Here is a 17,884-nt window from a genome sequence, read left to right on the forward strand (position 1 = left end):
TAAGTAACAATATGGGGATGAGGTAGTTGGGTGTGCTATTTACAGATTGGCTGTGTACAGGTACAGTGATCGGTAAGCTGCTCAGACAGCTGATGCTTAAAGTTAGAGAGGGAGATATAAGACTCCGGCTTCAGAGATTTGTGCAATTTGTTCCAGTCATTGGCAGCAGAGAACTGGAAGGAAAGGCAGCCAAAGGAAGTGTTGGCTTTGGAGATGACCAGTGCAATGTACCTGCTGGAGTGCGTGCTACGGGTGGGTGTTGCTGAGAAAAGGCGGGGCTTTACCTAGCAAAGACTTACAGATGACCTGGAGCCAGTGAGTTTGGCGATGGATATGTAGCGAGGGCCAGCGAACGAGAGCATAAAGGTTGCAGTGGTGGGTAGTATATGTGGCTTTGGTGATAAAATGGATGGCACTGTGATAGACTACATACAGTTTGCTGAGTAGATTGGTGTTGGAGGCTATTTTGTGAATGACATCGCCAAAGTCAGGGATCGGTAGGATAGTCAGTTTTATTCTAGATTTATTTTTGGATTGGAGATGCTTAATGTGAGTCTGGAAGGAGAGTTTACAGTCTAACCAAACACCTAGGTATTTGTAGTTGTCCACATAATCTAGGTCAGAACCGTCCAGAGTAGTGATGCTAGTCGGGCGGGAGGGTGCGGGCAGCAATCGGTTGAAGAGCATGCACTAAGTTTTACTAGCATCTAAAGCAGTTGGAGGCCAAAGAAGGAGTGTTGTATGGCGATGAAGCTCATTTGAAGGTTTGTTAGCAGTGTCCAAAGAAGTGCAAAGAAATATACAGAATGGTGTTGTCTGCGTAGAGGTGGATCAGAAAATCACCAGCAGCTAGAGACATCATTGATATATACAGAGAAAAGAGTCAGCCCGAGAATTGAACCCTGTGGCACCCCCATGGAGACTGCCAGAGGTCAGGACAACAGGTTCTCCAATTTGACACACTAAACTTTATCTGAGAGGTGAACTAGGCGAGGCAGTCACTAGAGAAGCCAAGGCTTTTGAGTCTGCCGATAAGAGTGCGGTAATTGACAGAGTCGAAAGCCTTGGCCAGGTCGATGAAGACGGCTGCACAGTACTGTCTTTTATCGATGGCGGTTATGATATCGTTTAGGACCTTGAGAGTGGCTGAGGTGCACCCATGACCAGATCGGAAACCAGATTGCATAGTGGAGAAGGTACGGTCGTATTCAAAATGGTTGGTGATCTGTTTATTAACTTGGCTTTCGAAGATTTTTGAAAGGCAGGGCAGGATGGATATAGGTCTACAACAGTTTGGGTCTAGAGTGTCTCCCCCTTTGAAGAGGGGGATGACTGCGGCAGCTTTCCAATCTTTGGGGATCTCAGACGACACGAGAGGTTGAATAGGCTAGTTATAAGAGTTGCAACAATTTCAGCGGATCATTTTTGAAAAAGAGGGTCCAGATTGTCTAGCCCAGCTGATTTGTAGGCATCCAGATTTTGCAGCTCTTTCAGAACATCAGCTGTCTGGATTTGGGTGAAGGAGACGAGGGGTGGCGGGGGGGTTGGGCAAGTTGCTGCAGGGAGTGCTGAGATGTTAGCCGGGGTAGCAATAGCCAGGTGGAAAGCATGGCCGTGGAAAAATGCTTCTTGAAATTATCTTATTCTCCATGGACTTTACAGTGTCCAAAAACGTTTTGAAATTAGTGCTACAGGAAGCACATTTTTGTTTGAAAAGGCTAGCCTTAGCTTTCCTAATTGACTGAGTATATTGGTTCCTGACTTCCCTGAAAATGTGCATATCACGGGGACTATTCGATGCTAATGCAGAACGCCACAGGATGTTTTCGTGCTGGTCAAGGGCAGTCAAGTCTGGGGTGAACCAAGGCTGTATCTGCTCTTAGTTCTACATGTTTTGAACGGGGCATGTTTATTTAAGATGGAGAGGAAAGCACTTTTGTAGAGCAACCAGGCATCCTCTACTGACGGGATGAGGTCAATATCCTTCCAGGATACCCAGGCCAGGTCGATTAGAAATGCCTGCTCGCTTTAGTGTTTTAGGGAGCGTTTGATATTTTTATTACATTTTTTATTTCACCTTTATTTAACCAGGTAGGCTAGTTGAGAACAAGTTCTCATTTACAACTGCGACCTGGCCAAGATAAAGCATAGCAGTGTGAACAGACAACAACACAGAGTTACACATGGAGTAAACAATAAACAAGTCAATAACACAGTATAAAAAAAAATAAAAAGAGTCTATATACATTGTGTGCAAAAGGCATAAGGAGGTAGGCGAATAATCACAATTTAGCAGATTAACACTGGAGTGATAAATGATCAGATGGTAATGTACAGGTAGAGATATTGGTGTGCAAAAGAGCAGAAAATTAAATAAATAAAAACAGTATGGGGATGAGGTAGGTAAATTGGGTGGGTTATTTACCGATGGACTATGTACAGCTGCAGCGATCGGTTAGCTGCTCAGATAGCAGATGTTTAAAGTTGGTGAGGGAGATAAAAGTCTCCAACTTCAGCGATTTTTGCAATTCGTTCCAGTCACAGGCAGCAGAGAACTGGAAGGAAAGGCGGCCAAATGAGGTGTTGGCTTTAGGGATGATCAGTGAGATACACCTTCTGGAGCGCATGCTACGGGTGGGTGTTGCCATCGTGACCAAGTGATGAGGGGTGGTCGTTTGACCGCGGACCCAGTACTCACACAGACAATGAGGCAGTGATCGCTGAGATCCTGGTTGAATACAGCAGAGGTGTATTTAGAGGGCAGGTTGGTCATGGTGATATCTAAGAGGGTGCTCATGGTTACAGATTTCAGATTGTACCTGGTAGGTTCCTTGATGATTTGTGTGATAAACTGAGCAAACAGGGGAAGAAGGACCTTGGTCAGGAAAGTGACCCTAATCCAACATATTACTTACTACCTTACTCAAAAGCAAGTGGATTATTTATCTTAAGGCTTTCCTATGTTTATATTTTAAAAAATCAATCAATCAATCAATCAACAAACTTCATTGGAATATATCTACAACTTTTTTAAAAAAGAGATCAATTTACCACCAATCGTTTGTGATGACACAGAGGAGAAGTTTTGTTCAGAAAGAACAGTGACAGCAGGGAAAGGTTTTGGGAAAATCATTTGGTGATATCGAGGGGGGGGGCACTTGCCCCCTACTACTACTACTACTCTAAAGTTTAGGCTCCCGTTAATTCCTGATTCCTTATTTCACATTTGTTTATTGTCTTTTCGCTTGCTTTGGCAATGTACACATAGCCTGTTTTCCATGCCAATAAAGCACATTTTAATTGAATTGAGAAAGCGAGGCACCATTCCCAGTTGGCCTCTATCGGGAAGTTAAGTTTGTGCGAGTCCAAAAATGTAGGCTATTAATGCTCTCTCTCCCATTGTGACACACAGACAAACACACGATCGATCGGTCTCTTTCCCTCCCACATAGCCTACTGTCTATTTCTATCACACGCATTCTTTCAAACACATTCTACCAGACTGTTAAACTCTCTATAAACTAGGCCTACTCTGAGACCTACTAGAAGTGACTCAGTGGCAGAGAGGCGAGGCTATAGTACGCAGTGCGTGCAGCCATGCTTGTGTGCTGCGAATGTTCAGTAGTATCCAATTACATCACATGTAGCGATACTGTGGCAATAATTATTCCCGTGTGACAATGAGATTGTTATTTCCAGGCACTGAGTTTTTTTGTTTTTTTTACAGACGTTGAAACGGAGTGGTGGGGGTAGATTTCTGGACGACCATGGACACTTTTTCATAAATCAAAATCCAGTTAACCAGATTTGGAGACATGGCAGAGGCCAATGGGGTTAGCAGAATAATTCATATCCATGATTCTACAACCCCAGAGACACGATTTGGCTGGCAGGCGCGCACACACACACACACACACACACACACACACACACACACACACACACACACACACACACACACACACACACACACACACACACACACACACACACACACACACACACACACACACACACACACACACACACACACACACACACACACACACACACACACACACACACACACACACACACACAGTTGTGTTACCATATTTCCCTATATATGATCCATGATTGACAAGGTTGACAATGTGACAGGAGAATAAACACAGCCACTTGTGAAATGTGTATCCTGCTTGTTTATTAGATTGAATGCAGCAGAACAATAGAAGTTTGCCTAAACTAGGATTGGTGCAGCGATTGTACGTGGTTTGAGAGGGGACTGTATAATTATGTGTAGATAGGATTCTGTGTTAGGTCTATATGCGCATCCCCAAATGGACCCCTTGCCCCATATCTCCTATGCACTTGTGTAGATGTCTGTTTCACTAATAGCTATCCAGTTCTCCATAAGTGCACTGGGGCTACGGGGGTTGATTTGGGAAAGGAGCGACATCCTTGTCAGGATGTTCAGCAAAATCACATCTCTCTTTTCATCAGCCCGTCAACCACACAGCACCTCTAATAGCCTGCTAATCACATTGCGGTTCTCTAGATGTCAGCCAATGACAGTGTCGAAGGTAAATGACAGGCCGTCAGAGGCTGTCCTTGTGGCAGCCTCTACATCAAAGAGACAGGTGACTGTGTGTCAAAGTGTGTGTGAGTGTGTGTGTGTGAGTGTGTGTGTGTGTGTGTGAGTGTGTACATGCATTTGTGTGAGACAGGCATCAAAGAAAGAGTGTAAGTGTGTGAGACACATTTTAAGAAAGTGTGCGTGTTCAATTGTACTGCTTCCACCCCCATTGAGGCCTAAACAGGAGGACATGGAGACCATTTAGGGGTCACGTTAACCTTTCCACATTCCAGTCAAAAGCATCCATACAAAAATATAGCGTATACACTAATATATATATACAGTACATTGTCTCTTATAAATACAGTATAACAGTTTATCAAACAAACTCAAACCTGTGGGCAGACCACAGCATTTCATGGAAAAACAACATACAGATGCATAAAAGTACGAAAAACAATGGACATTTTAGAAGAGTAGCAACATTAGTAACGCCATATGTAAAGACAACAACAGATATGATAGAAGTTAAGCGGTTCAAATAATGGATTTTGTTCGTTTAAATCCCCAGCTATCGTTGGGACATTAATTGTTCTAAGATATATCTTCACTCCCTCTCCCCATCTTGGTTTCACAATTCCATCACCCCCCTTCTTTGCATTTTGTCTCCCTCCATTTATCTGTCTGTTTTGAATGGAGGCCTTTTATGCATGTTGAGTTGAGTTAGAGAAGCTGTATGGTCAGCTACTGTAGCATTAGCACCAGAGGGTTATACTACAAAGCAAGATCAATGAGTTAGCCTGCTAACTGATAAACAACCAGAAATAACTGCTGATTTTCTGGTTAATTAAGAAAGCTAAACTTAGTTTTGCGTTTTGGTTGTCGAGTCAATTACACCATGCCCATTTCAAGCTTATCTTTCTAAAAAATAAAAAGTTATATCAGAATATTCAGGTAAGTTAGCTAGCTAACTTGTTTAACTTGCGTTGTATTATAACCCTCAGAGCTCAGTAAGTCACATATAATGCTGGGCATTATCGTGATCGCAACATGTTCTTGGGAGGGATTTGCTAACAGTAGTCATACAGTATGAAAAAGAAGCCATAAATAACATAATAAACACAAGCTAATAGCATAAGCAGCAGGTAGTCTAGAGGTTAAGAGTGTTGGGCCAGTAACCGAAAGGTCGCTGGTGCAAATCCACGAGCCGACTTGGTGAAAAATCTGTCGATGTGTCCTTGAGCAAGGCACTCAACTCTAATTTCTCCTGTAAATCGCTCTAGATAAGAGCGTCTGCTAAATGACAAAAACATATGAATGTAAAAATAACATGGAGAGAATTAATTCTGTCAGCCAAGTGACTATGCAGTACCTGGGTACATGTCAATAGTCTTAACTGTTTTCCTCTCCTTTGAACATTCAACACACATTTTGCTCTCACCTATGCTGTCTTTTCAGATCAGTGCAGATGAAGGAAAGGAGGTGAGAGGAAGCCCCTTGGGACTAGTGATATGCTAGCCTGGGTACCAGGACAGTCTGTTGTTTTCTTAGCCAGCTCTGCAGTTGTTGACTAGGACTGAAGCAGAGTCAGACTGGCACCCAGGCTAGTGTGTAGCATTAGGTTTGAAGGCTGTTTAAAGCACTATAGCTGCTTCGCTGGTTCTGTTACGATGCTGTGTAAGTCAGACAGAAAGGCAGGATAGTGTGTGTGTGTGTGTGTGTAGTTGGAGGTTATTAAATAGTAAAGGATGTGGATTAATAATGGATCCTGACAGATCTACCACAGAAACCACTCACTATCCCTCCTTTGCTCCCTTTCTCCCTACGTACCCCCCCTCAGAATGTCTGTCTGTCTGTCTGTCTGTCTGTCTGTCTGTCTGTCTGTCTGTCTGTCTGTCTCTTAGGGTCCTCTGTCTTTCAGGGTCATGTCAGGAGAGTAGAAAAGGACGTTGGTGTCATCATCATCCTCGTCACTGAAGTCCCCCAGCTCAGCCTGTGTGTAGTGCACCGCCCCAGGATGGTACTCCCTGATACGCGTCCTGTCACACAGCCGAGACTGCAGCGCCAACTAGGATCACACACAGAAACACATATTCTCAGAGTTAACAGTCTCTCTCTCTCACACACACACACACACACACACACACACACACACACACACACACACACACACACACACACACACACACACACACACACACACACACACACACACACACACACACACACACACACACACACACACACACACACACACACACACAACAAAGAGACAGACACGCACACACACAAAGAGACAGACACACACACACACACACACACACACACACACACACACACACACACACACACACACACACACACACACACACACACACACACACACACACACACACACACACACACACACACACACACACACACACACACACACACAAAGAGACAGACACGCACACATTTGGCAGAGACGAGATGTGTGCTGATTGTAGTGCCACAGGCAGTTGAGCCGCATGGTTAGAAAACTGATCAATATCACAGAGGGAGAGAGGGGGGGAGAGACAGAGAGAGTGCAAGCCACAGAGGAGGAGAGGGGGGAGAGACAGAGAGAGAGTGCAAGCCACAGAGGGGGAGGATGAGAGAGAAAGCGTAACAGAGGAGAGAGATATGAACGACAGAGAGAATTAGACAGACAGAGAGAGAAAAAGAAACAGAGGGAGAGATATGAACGACAGAGGATGAGATAACAAAATAGAAACAGAGGAAGAGAGACAGCAACAGAGGAAGAGAGACAGCAACAGAGGAAGAGAGACAGCAACAGAGAGCGAGAGAGAGAGAGAGACAAACACAAACACACCCTACAGAGCCCCAGGACAACAGCACAATTAGACCCAACCAAATCATGAGAAAACAAAAAGATAATTACTTAACACATTGGAAAGAATTAACAAAAAAACAGAGCAAACTAGAATGCTATTTGGCCCTACACAGAGAGTACACAGCGGCAGAATACCTGACCACTGTGACTGACCCAAAATTAAGGAAAGCTTTGACTATGTACAGACTCAGTGAGCATAGCCTTGCTATTGAGAAAGGCCGCCGTAGGCAGACATGGCTCTCAAGAGAAGACAGGCTATGTGCTCACTGCCCACAAAATGAGGTGGAAACTGAGCTGCACTTCCTAACCTCCTGCCCAATGTATGACCATATTAGAGAGACATATTTCCCCCAGATCACACAGATCCACAAAGAATTCGAAAACATATCCAATTTTGAAAAACTCCCATACCTACTGGGTGAAATTCCACAGTGTGCCATCACAGCAGCAAGATTTGTGACCTGTTGCCACGAGAAAAGGGTAACCAGTGAAGAACAAACACCATTGTAAATACAACCCATATTTATGCTTATTTATTCTATCTTGTGTCCTTTAATTATTTGTACATTGTGTATATATGTATATATATGTGTATATATATATATATATATATATATATATATATATATATATATATATATATATGTATATGTATATATGTGTATATGTGTATATATATATATATATATATATATATATAATATGACATTTGTAATGTCTTTACTGTTTTGAAACTGTTGTATGTGTAATGTTTACTGTTAATTTTTGTTGTTTTTCACTTTATATATTCACTTTGTATGTTGTCTACCTCACTTGCTTTGGCAATGTTAACACATGTTTCCCATGCCAATAAAGCCCTTGAATTGAATTGAAATTGAAATTGAATTGACAGAGAGGGAGAGAGACGGCAGGACAAATAGTGGGAGGGTGAGAGAGCGAGAGAGAGAGAGAGAGAGAGAGAGAGAGAGAGAGAGAGAGTGTGTGTGAAAGTGTGGACTTGCTGCGGAGGGGAATAATGTTTTGACGCTGTTACGGATACGCCACCCCCCACCAATCTCACACCTGATGTGTGTGGGAGTCGTATGCCATGATGAATACCAACTGCCTGTTAGTCATGAAAGAGAACGCACATACACAAACGCACGCACACACACACACATAACTCCCAGTTGCTCAAACACACTCATATGTCTATTTCTCTGTTTCTCTCACACACACACACACACACACACACACACACACACACACACACACACACACACACACACACACACACACACACACACACACACACACACACACACACACACACACACACACACACACACACACACACACAACCCGTTGCTCAAACATAGACACAATCAGGTCTATATCTCTGTTCCCTTCTCTCTGCCTCACAAACACACACACTCCGCGGATACACACATCTTCACTGACATTTAGGTTGAAGGTCACATCTGACTCCTCTCTCTCTCTCTCTGAGTGTGCTCACTCTCCATTAAGAACAACAGCAGGGTGTGTGTGTGCGTGTGTCTGTAATCTCCCTCCCATGTTGTGGTCTAATCATAAGCTTTCCTGGCCCCCTAAACACCTCTACTCTCTTGTTCAGCGAAATGGGCTGAGTAGATTGTAGCCTCGCTACTGTTATTTTTCACTGTCTTCTTAATGTTTGTTTTTTATTTCTTTACTTATCTATTGTTCACCTAATACCTATTTTTTACTTAAAAATTGCACTGCTGTTTAGGGCCTGTAAGTAAGCATTTCACTGTAAGGTTGTATTCAGCGCACGTGACAAATAAACTTTGATTTGAAATACAGCCACTCAGCAGTGTGTGGAGTCGCACAGCACCAGACCTGGGTTAAAATACTATTTAATTACTTTCAAAGACATTTGGAAGGAATTATTTACTCAGACCATTTCGCTGAACAAGAGAGTAGAGGTGTTTACGGGGCCAGGAAAGCTTATGATTAGACCACAAGATGGGAGGGCGAAAAGTGAAGTGTTCAGGTGAGGGTTGTACCTGTATGCCTGTAGGACTGAGCTGGCTCCAGGTGTCTCTGTCCAGGCCAAAGACGAATGCGTTGGCCAAGCCATGGAGAGGGGCTGAAAGGACATGGAGCAAAGTAAGAGAGAACACTGGATCCTGGGGGTAGAACGCATTATGGAGCCTGGAGAGGGGAGAATGAGGGAGGGAGAGAGAGAAAGGAAAAAAACATGTTCATTTACATTATAGAGATGATGCACATGGAGGAGAGTGAGAGAAGATGTACGGAAACCAACAAACAAACACATACACACATGCATGCGCACACACCCAAACACAACACCAACAACAAAACCACAGCTCAATACTTCACAGTAAAGGAGATTGGAGGGAGAGACACAGGGGAGAGAGTTCAGAGAGGGGGAGACACAGGGGAGAGAGTTCAGAGAGGGGGAGACACAGGGGAGAGAGTTCAGAGAGGGGGAGACACAGGGGAGAGAGTTCAGAGAGGGGGAGACACAGGGGAGAGAGTTCAGAGAGGGGGAGACACAGGGGAGAGAGTTCAGAGAGGGGGAGACACAGGGAGAGAGTTCAGAGAGGGGGAGACACAGGGGGGAGAGTTCAGAGAGGGAGAGACACAGGGGGGAGAGTTCAGAGAGGGAGAGACACAGGGGAGAGAGTTCAGAGAGGGAGAGACACAGGGGAGAGAGTTCAGAGAGGGGGAGACACAGGGGGGAGTTCAGAGAGGGGGAGACACAGGGGGGAGTTCAGAGAGGGGAGACAGGGGAGAGAGTTCAGAGAGGCAGAGACACAGGGGAGAGAGTTCAGAGACACAGGGGAGAGAGGCAGAGACACAGGGGAGAGAGGCAGAGACACAGGGGAGAGAGGCAGAGACACAGGGGAGAGAGTTCAGAGACACAGGGGAGAGAGTTCAGAGACAGGGGAGAGAGGCAGAGACACAGCGGGGAGAGGCAGAGACACATGGGAGAGAGGCAGAGACACATGGGAGAGAGTTCAGAGACACAGGGGAGAGAGTTCAGAGACACGGGGGAGAGAAGCAGAGACACAGGGGAGAGAGTTCAGAGAGGGGGAGACACAGGGGGAGAGTTCAGAGAGGGGGAGACAGGGGAGAGAGTTCAGAGAGGGGGAGACACAGGGGGAGAGTTCAGAGAGGCAGAGACACAGGGGAGAGAGTTCAGAGACACAGGGGAGAGAGGCAGAGACACAGGGGAGAGAGTTCAGAGGCAGAGACACAGGGGAGAGAGGCAGAGACACAGGGGAGAGAGTTCAGGGAGGCAGAGACACAGGGGAGAGAGTTCAGAGAGGCAGAGACACAGGGGAGAGAGTTCAGAGAGGCAGAGACACAGGGGAGAGAGGCAGAGACACGGGGGAGAGAGGCAGAGACACGGGGGAGAGAGGCAGAGACACGGGGGAGAGAGGCAGAGACACGGGGGAGAGAGGCAGAGACACGGGGAGAGTGGCAGAGACACAGGGGAGAGTGGCAGAGACACAGGGGAGAGAGGCAGAGACACAGGGGAGAGAGGCAGAGACACATGGGAGAGAGGCAGAGACACAGGGGAGAGAGGCAGACACACAGGGGAGAGAGTTCAGAGACACAGGGGAGAGAGGCAGACACACAGGGGAGAGGGGCAGAGACACAGGGGAGAGAGTTCAGAGACACAGGGGAGAGGGGCAGAGACACAGGGGAGAGAGTTCAGAGACACAGGGGAGAGAGGCAGAGACACATGGGAGAGAGGCAGAGACACATGGGAGAGAGTTGAGAGACACAGGGGAGAGAGGCAGAGACACAGGGGAGAGAGTTCAGAGACACAGGGGAGAGAGTTCAGAGACACAGGGGAGAGAGTTCAGAGACACGGGGGAGAGAGGCAGAGACACATGGGAGAGAGTTCAGAGACAGGGGGAGAGAGGCAGAGACACATGGGAGAGAGTTCAGAGACACAGGGGAGAGAGGCAGAGACACAGGGGAGAGAGTTCAGAGACACGGGGAGAGAGGCAGACACACAGGGGAGAGAGTTCAGAGACACGGGGGAGAGAGGCAGAGACACAGGGGAGAGAGTTCAGAGACACGGGGGAGAGAGGCAGAGACACATGGGAGAGAGTTCAGAGACACAGGGAGAGAGTTCAGAGACACAGGGAGAGAGGCAGACACACAGGGAGAGAGTTCAGAGACACAGGGAGAGAGGCAGAGACACAGGGAGAGAGTTCAGAGACACGGGGAGAGAGGCAGAGACACATGGGAGAGAGTTCAGAGACACAGGGAGAGAGGCAGACACACAGGGAGAGAGTTCAGAGACACGGGGGAGAGAGGCAGAGACACAGGGAGAGAGTTCAGAGACACGGGGAGAGAGGCAGAGACACATGGGAGAGAGGCAGACACACAGGGGAGAGAGGCAGACACACAGGGGAGAGAGTTCAGAGACAGGGGAGAGAGGCAGAGACACAGCGGGGAGAGGCAGAGACACAGGGGAGAGAGGCAGAGACACAGGGGAGAGAGTTCAGAGACAGGGGAGAGAGGCAGAGACACAGCGGGGAGAGGCAGAGACACATGGGAGAGAGGCAGAGACACATGGGAGAGAGGCAGAGACACAGGGGAGAGAGTTCAGAGACACAGGGGAGAGAGGCAGAGACACATGGGAGAGAGGCAGACACACAGGGGAGAGAGTTCAGAGACACAGGGGAGAGAGGCAGAGACACATGGGAGAGAGTTCAGAGACACATGGGAGAGAGGCAGACACACAGGGGAGAGAGGCAGAGACACAGGGGAGAGAGTTCAGAGACACAGGGGAGAGAGGCAGAGACACAGGGGAGAGAGTTCAGAGACACAGGGGAGAGAGTTCAGAGACACAGGGGAGAGAGTTCAGAGACACAGGGAGAGAGTTCAGAGACAGGGGAGAGAGGCAGAGACACATGGGAGAGAGTTCAGAGACACAGGGAGAGAGGCAGACACACAGGGGAGAGAGTTCAGAGACACAGGGGAGAGAGGCAGAGACACATGGGAGAGAGGCAGAGACACAGGGGAGAGAGTTCAGAGACACAGGGAGAGAGTTCAGAGACAGGGGAGAGAGGCAAAGACACATGGGAGAGAGTTCAGAGACACAGGGAGAGAGTTCAGAGACACAGGGAGAGAGTTCAGAGACACAGGGGAGAGTTCAGAGACACAGGGAGAGAGTTCAGAGACACAGGGGAGAGTTCAGAGACACAGGGAGAGAGTTCAGAGACACAGGGGAGAGAGGCAGAGACACAGGGAGAGAGTTCAGAGACACAGGGGAGAGAGTTCAGAGACAGGGAGAGAGGCAGAGACACAGGGGAGAGAGTTCAGAGACACAGGGAGAGAGGCAGAGACACAGGGAGAGAGTTCAGAGACACAGGGAGAGAGTTCAGAGACACAGGGAGAGAGTTCAGAGACACAGGGAGAGAGGCAGAGACAGAGGGGAGAGAGGCAGAGACACAGGGAGAGAGTTCAGAGACACGGGGAGAGAGGCAGAGACACATGGGAGAGAGTTCAGAGACACGGGGGAGAGAGGCAGAGACACATGGGAGAGAGTTCAGAGACACGGGGAGAGAGGCAGAGACACATGGGAGAGAGTTCAGAGACACAGGGGAGAGAGGCAGAGACACAGGGGAGAGAGTTCAGAGACACGGGGGAGAGAGGCAGACACACAGGGGAGAGAGTTCAGAGACACGGGGAGAGAGGCAGAGACACAGGGAGAGAGTTCAGAGACACGGGGGAGAGAGGCAGAGACACATGGGAGAGAGTTCAGAGACACAGGGAAGAGAGTTCAGAGACACAGGGGAGAGAGGCAGAGACACAGGGGAGAGAGTTCAGAGACACAGGGGAGAGAGGCAGAGACACAGGGGAGAGAGTTCAGAGACACGGGGGAGAGAGGCAGAGACACATGGGAGAGAGTTCAGAGACACAGGGGAGAGAGGCAGACACACAGGGGAGAGAGTTCAGAGACACGGGGGAGAGAGGCAGAGACACATGGGAGAGAGTTCAGAGACAGGGGAGAGAGGCAGAGACACAGCGGGGAGAGGCAGAGACACATGGGAGAGAGGCAGAGACACATGGGAGAGAGGCAGAGACACAGGGGAGAGAGTTCAGAGACACGGGGGAGAGAGGCAGAGACACATGGGAGAGAGTTCAGAGACACAGGGGGAGAGAGAGGGGAGAGGCAGAGACACATGGGAGAGAGGCAGACACACAGGGAGAGAGTTCAGAGACAGGGGAGAGAGGCAGAGACACAGCGGGGAGAGGCAGAGACACACAGGGAGAGAGGCAGAGACACATGGGAGAGAGGCAGAGACACATGGGAGAGAGTTCAGAGACACAGGGGAGAGAGGCAGAGACACACAGGGGGAGAGAGTTCAGAGACACAGGGAGAGAGGCAGAGACACATGGGAGAGAGGCAGACACACAGGGGAGAGTTCAGAGACACAGGGGAGAGAGGCAGAGACACATGGGAGAGAGGCAGACACACAGGGAGAGAGTTCAGAGACACAGGGAGAGAGGCAGAGATACATGGGAGAGAGTTCAGAGTCACAGGGGAGAGAGGCAGAGACACATGGGAGAGAGGCAGACACACAGGGGAGAGAGGCAGAGACACAGGGGAGAGTTCAGAGACACAGGGGAGAGAGGCAGAGACACAGGGAGAGAGTTCAGAGACACAGGGGAGAGAGTTCAGAGACACAGGGGAGAGAGTTCAGAGACACAGGGGAGAGAGTTCAGAGACACAGGGGAGAGAGTTCAGAGACACAGGGGAGAGAGGCAGAGACACAGGGGAGAGAGTTCAGAGACACAGGGGAGAGAGTTCAGAGACACAGGGGAGAGAGTTCAGAGACACAGGGGAGAGAGTTCAGAGACAGGGGAGAGAGGCAGAGACACATGGGAGAGAGTTCAGAGACACAGGGGAGAGAGGCAGACACACAGGGGAGAGAGTTCAGAGACACAGGGGAGAGAGGCAGAGACACATGGGAGAGAGGCAGAGACACAGGGGAGAGAGTTCAGAGACACAGGGGAGAGAGTTCAGAGACAGGGGAGAGAGGCAAAGACACATGGGAGAGAGTTCAGAGACACAGGGGAGAGAGGCAGACACACAGGGGAGAGAGTTCAGAGACACAGGGGAGAGAGTTCAGAGACACAGGGGAGAGAGGCAGAGACACAGGGGAGAGAGTTCAGAGACACAGGGGAGAGAGTTCAGAGACACAGGGGAGAGAGTTCAGAGACACAGGGGAGAGAGGCAGAGACACAGGGGAGAGAGTTCAGAGACACAGGGGAGAGAGTTCAGAGACAGGGAGAGAGGCAGAGACACAGGGGAGAGAGTTCAGAGACACAGGGGAGAGAGGCAGAGACACAGGGGAGAGAGTTCAGAGACACAGGGGAGAGAGTTCAGAGACACAGGGGAGAGAGTTCAGAGACACAGGGGAGAGAGGCAGAGACACAGGGGAGAGAGGCAGAGACACAGGGGAGAGAGTTCAGAGACACGGGGGAGAGAGGCAGAGACACATGGGAGAGAGTTCAGAGACACGGGGGAGAGAGGCAGAGACACATGGGAGAGAGTTCAGAGACACGGGGGAGAGAGGCAGAGACACAGGGGAGAGAGTTCAGAGACACGGGGGAGAGAGGCAGACACACAGGGGAGAGAGTTCAGAGACACGGGGGAGAGAGGCAGAGACACAGGGGAGAGAGTTCAGAGACACGGGGGAGAGAGGCAGAGACACATGGGAGAGAGTTCAGAGACACAGGGAAGAGAGTTCAGAGACACAGGGGAGAGAGGCAGACACACAGGGGAGAGAGTTCAGAGACACAGGGGAGAGAGGCAGAGACACAGGGGAGAGAGTTCAGAGACACGGGGGAGAGAGGCAGAGACACATGGGAGAGAGTTCAGAGACACAGGGGAGAGAGGCAGACACACAGGGGAGAGAGTTCAGAGACACGGGGGAGAGAGGCAGAGACACATGGGAGAGAGTTCAGAGACAGGGGAGAGAGGCAGAGACACAGCGGGGAGAGGCAGAGACACATGGGAGAGAGGCAGAGACACATGGGAGAGAGGCAGAGACACATGGGAGAGAGGCAGACACACAGGGGAGAGAGTTCAGAGACAGGGGAGAGAGGCAGAGACACAGCGGGGAGAGGCAGAGACACATGGGAGAGAGGCAGAGACACATGGGAGAGAGGCAGAGACACATGGGAGAGAGTTCAGAGACACAGGGGAGAGAGGCAGAGACACAGCGGGGAGAGGCAGAGACACATGGGAGAGAGTTCAGAGACACAGGGGAGAGAGGCAGAGACACATGGGAGAGAGGCAGACACACAGGGGAGAGAGTTCAGAGACACAGGGGAGAGAGGCAGAGACACATGGGAGAGAGTTCAGAGTCACAGGGGAGAGAGGCAGAGACACATGGGAGAGAGGCAGACACACAGGGGAGAGAGGCAGAGACACAGGGGAGAGTTCAGAGACACAGGGGAGAGAGGCAGAGACACAGGGGAGAGAGTTCAGAGACACAGGGGAGAGAGTTCAGAGACACAGGGGAGAGAGTTCAGAGACACAGGGGAGAGAGTTCAGAGACACAGGGGAGAGAGTTCAGAGACACAGGGGAGAGAGTTCAGAGACACAGGGGAGAGAGGCAGAGACACAGGGGAGAGAGTTCAGAGACACAGGGGAGAGAGTTCAGAGACACAGGGGAGAGAGTTCAGAGACACAGGGGAGAGAGGCAGAGACACAGGGGAGAGAGTTCAGAGACACGGGGGAGAGAGGCAGAGACACATGGGAGAGAGTTCAGAGACACAGGGGAGAGAGTTCAGAGATACGGGGGAGAGAGGCAGAGACACATGGGAGAGAGTTCAGAGACACAGGGGAGAGAGGCAGACACACAGGGGAGAGAGTTCAGAGACACGGGGGAGAGAGGCAGAGACACAGGGGAGAGAGTTCAGAGACACGGGGAGAGAGGCAGAGACACATGGGAGAGAGGCAGACACACAGGGGAGAGAGTTCAGAGACACAGGGGAGAGAGGCAGAGACACAGGGGAGAGAGTTCAGAGACAGGGGAGAGAGGCAGAGACACATGGGAGAGAGGCAGAGACACATGGGAGAGAGTTCAGAGACACAGGGGAGAGAGTTCAGAGACACAGGGGAGAGAGTTCAGAGACACAGGGGAGAGAGTTCAGAGACACAGGGGAGAGAGTTCAGAGACACAGGGGAGAGAGTTCAGAGACACAGGGGAGAGAGTTCAGAGACACATGGGGGAGAGTGGCAGAGACACAGGGAGGAGAGTTCAGAGACACAGGGGGGAGAGTGGCAGAGACACAGGGAGGAGAGTTCAGAGACACAGGGAGGAGAGTTCAGAGACACATGGGGGAGAGTGGCAGAGACACAGGGAGGAGAGTTCAGAGACACAGGGGGGAGAGTGGCAGAGACACAGGGAGGAGAGTTCAGAGACACAGGGGGAAGAGTGGCAGAGACACAGTGGGGAGAGGCAGAGACACAGGGAGGAGGCAGAGAAACAGGGGAGAGAGTTCAGAGACACAGGGAAGAGAGGCAGACACAGGGGAGAGAGTTCAGAGAGGCAGAGACAAAGAAAGAGCGAGAGGGACAGAGAGAAAGAGCGAGAGAAGGACAACAAAGAAAGAGAGAGGGGCGACAGAGGGATGACACAGAGAAAGGGAGAGGAAAAGAGAGCGAGAGATACGACACAGAAATATAGCACAATTAGACCCTACCAAATCATGAGAAAACCAAAAGATAATTACTTGACACATTACTTGACACATAATTACTTGACACAAAAAAATAGAGCAAACTGGAATGGTATGTGGCCCTAAACAGAGAGTACACAGTGGCAGAATATCTGACCACTGTGACTGACCCAAAATTAAGGACATCTTTGACTATGTACAGACTCAGTGAGCATAGCCTTGCTATTGAGAGAGGCCGCCGTAGGCAGACATGGCTCTCAAGAGAAGACAGGCTATGTGCTCACTGCCCACAAATGAGGTGGAAACTGAGCTGCACTTCCTAACCTCCTGCCAAATGTATGACCATATTAGAGCCACATACAGTGCATTCGGAAAATATTCAGACCCTTAGACTTTTTCCACATTTTGTTACGTTACAGCCTTATTCTAAAATGGATGAGATAATTTCCCCCCCTCATCAATCTACACACAATACCCCATAATGACAAAGCAAAAACGAGTACATTAAAAAAAATCACGGAAATATCACATTTACATAAGTATTAAGAACCTTTACTCAGTACTTTGTTGAAGCACCTTTGGCAGTGCTGGGTATTTTTTATTTATTTTTACCTTTATTTAACTCGGCAAGTCAGTTAAGAACAAATTCTTGCAACCTTTCGGATACTAGTCCAACACTCTAACCACTAGGCTACCCTGCCGCCCAAGCCTGTATTTGCCGATTTCCTCCCATTCTTCTCTGCAGATCCTCT

General features: G+C 49.2%; 1 protein-coding gene across 7 annotated transcripts in view; it reads right to left on the bottom strand.

Moving 5' to 3' along the window:
- Positions 1-4,166: 4,166 nt before the first annotated feature.
- The window catches only part of si:dkey-100n23.5 (cyclic AMP receptor-like protein A), a 143,157-nt gene continuing 129,439 nt past the window's right edge, over positions 4,167-17,884 (bottom strand). For 4 of the 7 annotated variants that reach the window (XM_052522296.1, XM_052522295.1, XM_052522299.1 and 1 more), the window contains exons 12-14: positions 9,455-9,602; positions 7,842-7,891; positions 4,167-6,623 (exon numbers count right to left, since the gene is read on the bottom strand). In XM_052522296.1, the coding sequence (XP_052378256.1) occupies positions 6,479-6,623; positions 7,842-7,891; positions 9,455-9,602 (343 nt within the window). In that variant the 3' untranslated portion in view covers positions 4,167-6,478. The remainder of the gene's footprint in view (positions 6,624-7,841; positions 7,892-9,454; positions 9,603-17,884) is intronic. The other 3 variants (XM_052522301.1, XM_052522297.1, XM_052522302.1) reach the window with 3 other exon arrangements.

Source organism: Oncorhynchus keta, chromosome 7, assembly GCF_023373465.1.
Source record: "Oncorhynchus keta strain PuntledgeMale-10-30-2019 chromosome 7, Oket_V2, whole genome shotgun sequence".
In the NCBI taxonomy this organism is placed as follows: Eukaryota; Metazoa; Chordata; class Actinopteri; order Salmoniformes; family Salmonidae; genus Oncorhynchus; species Oncorhynchus keta.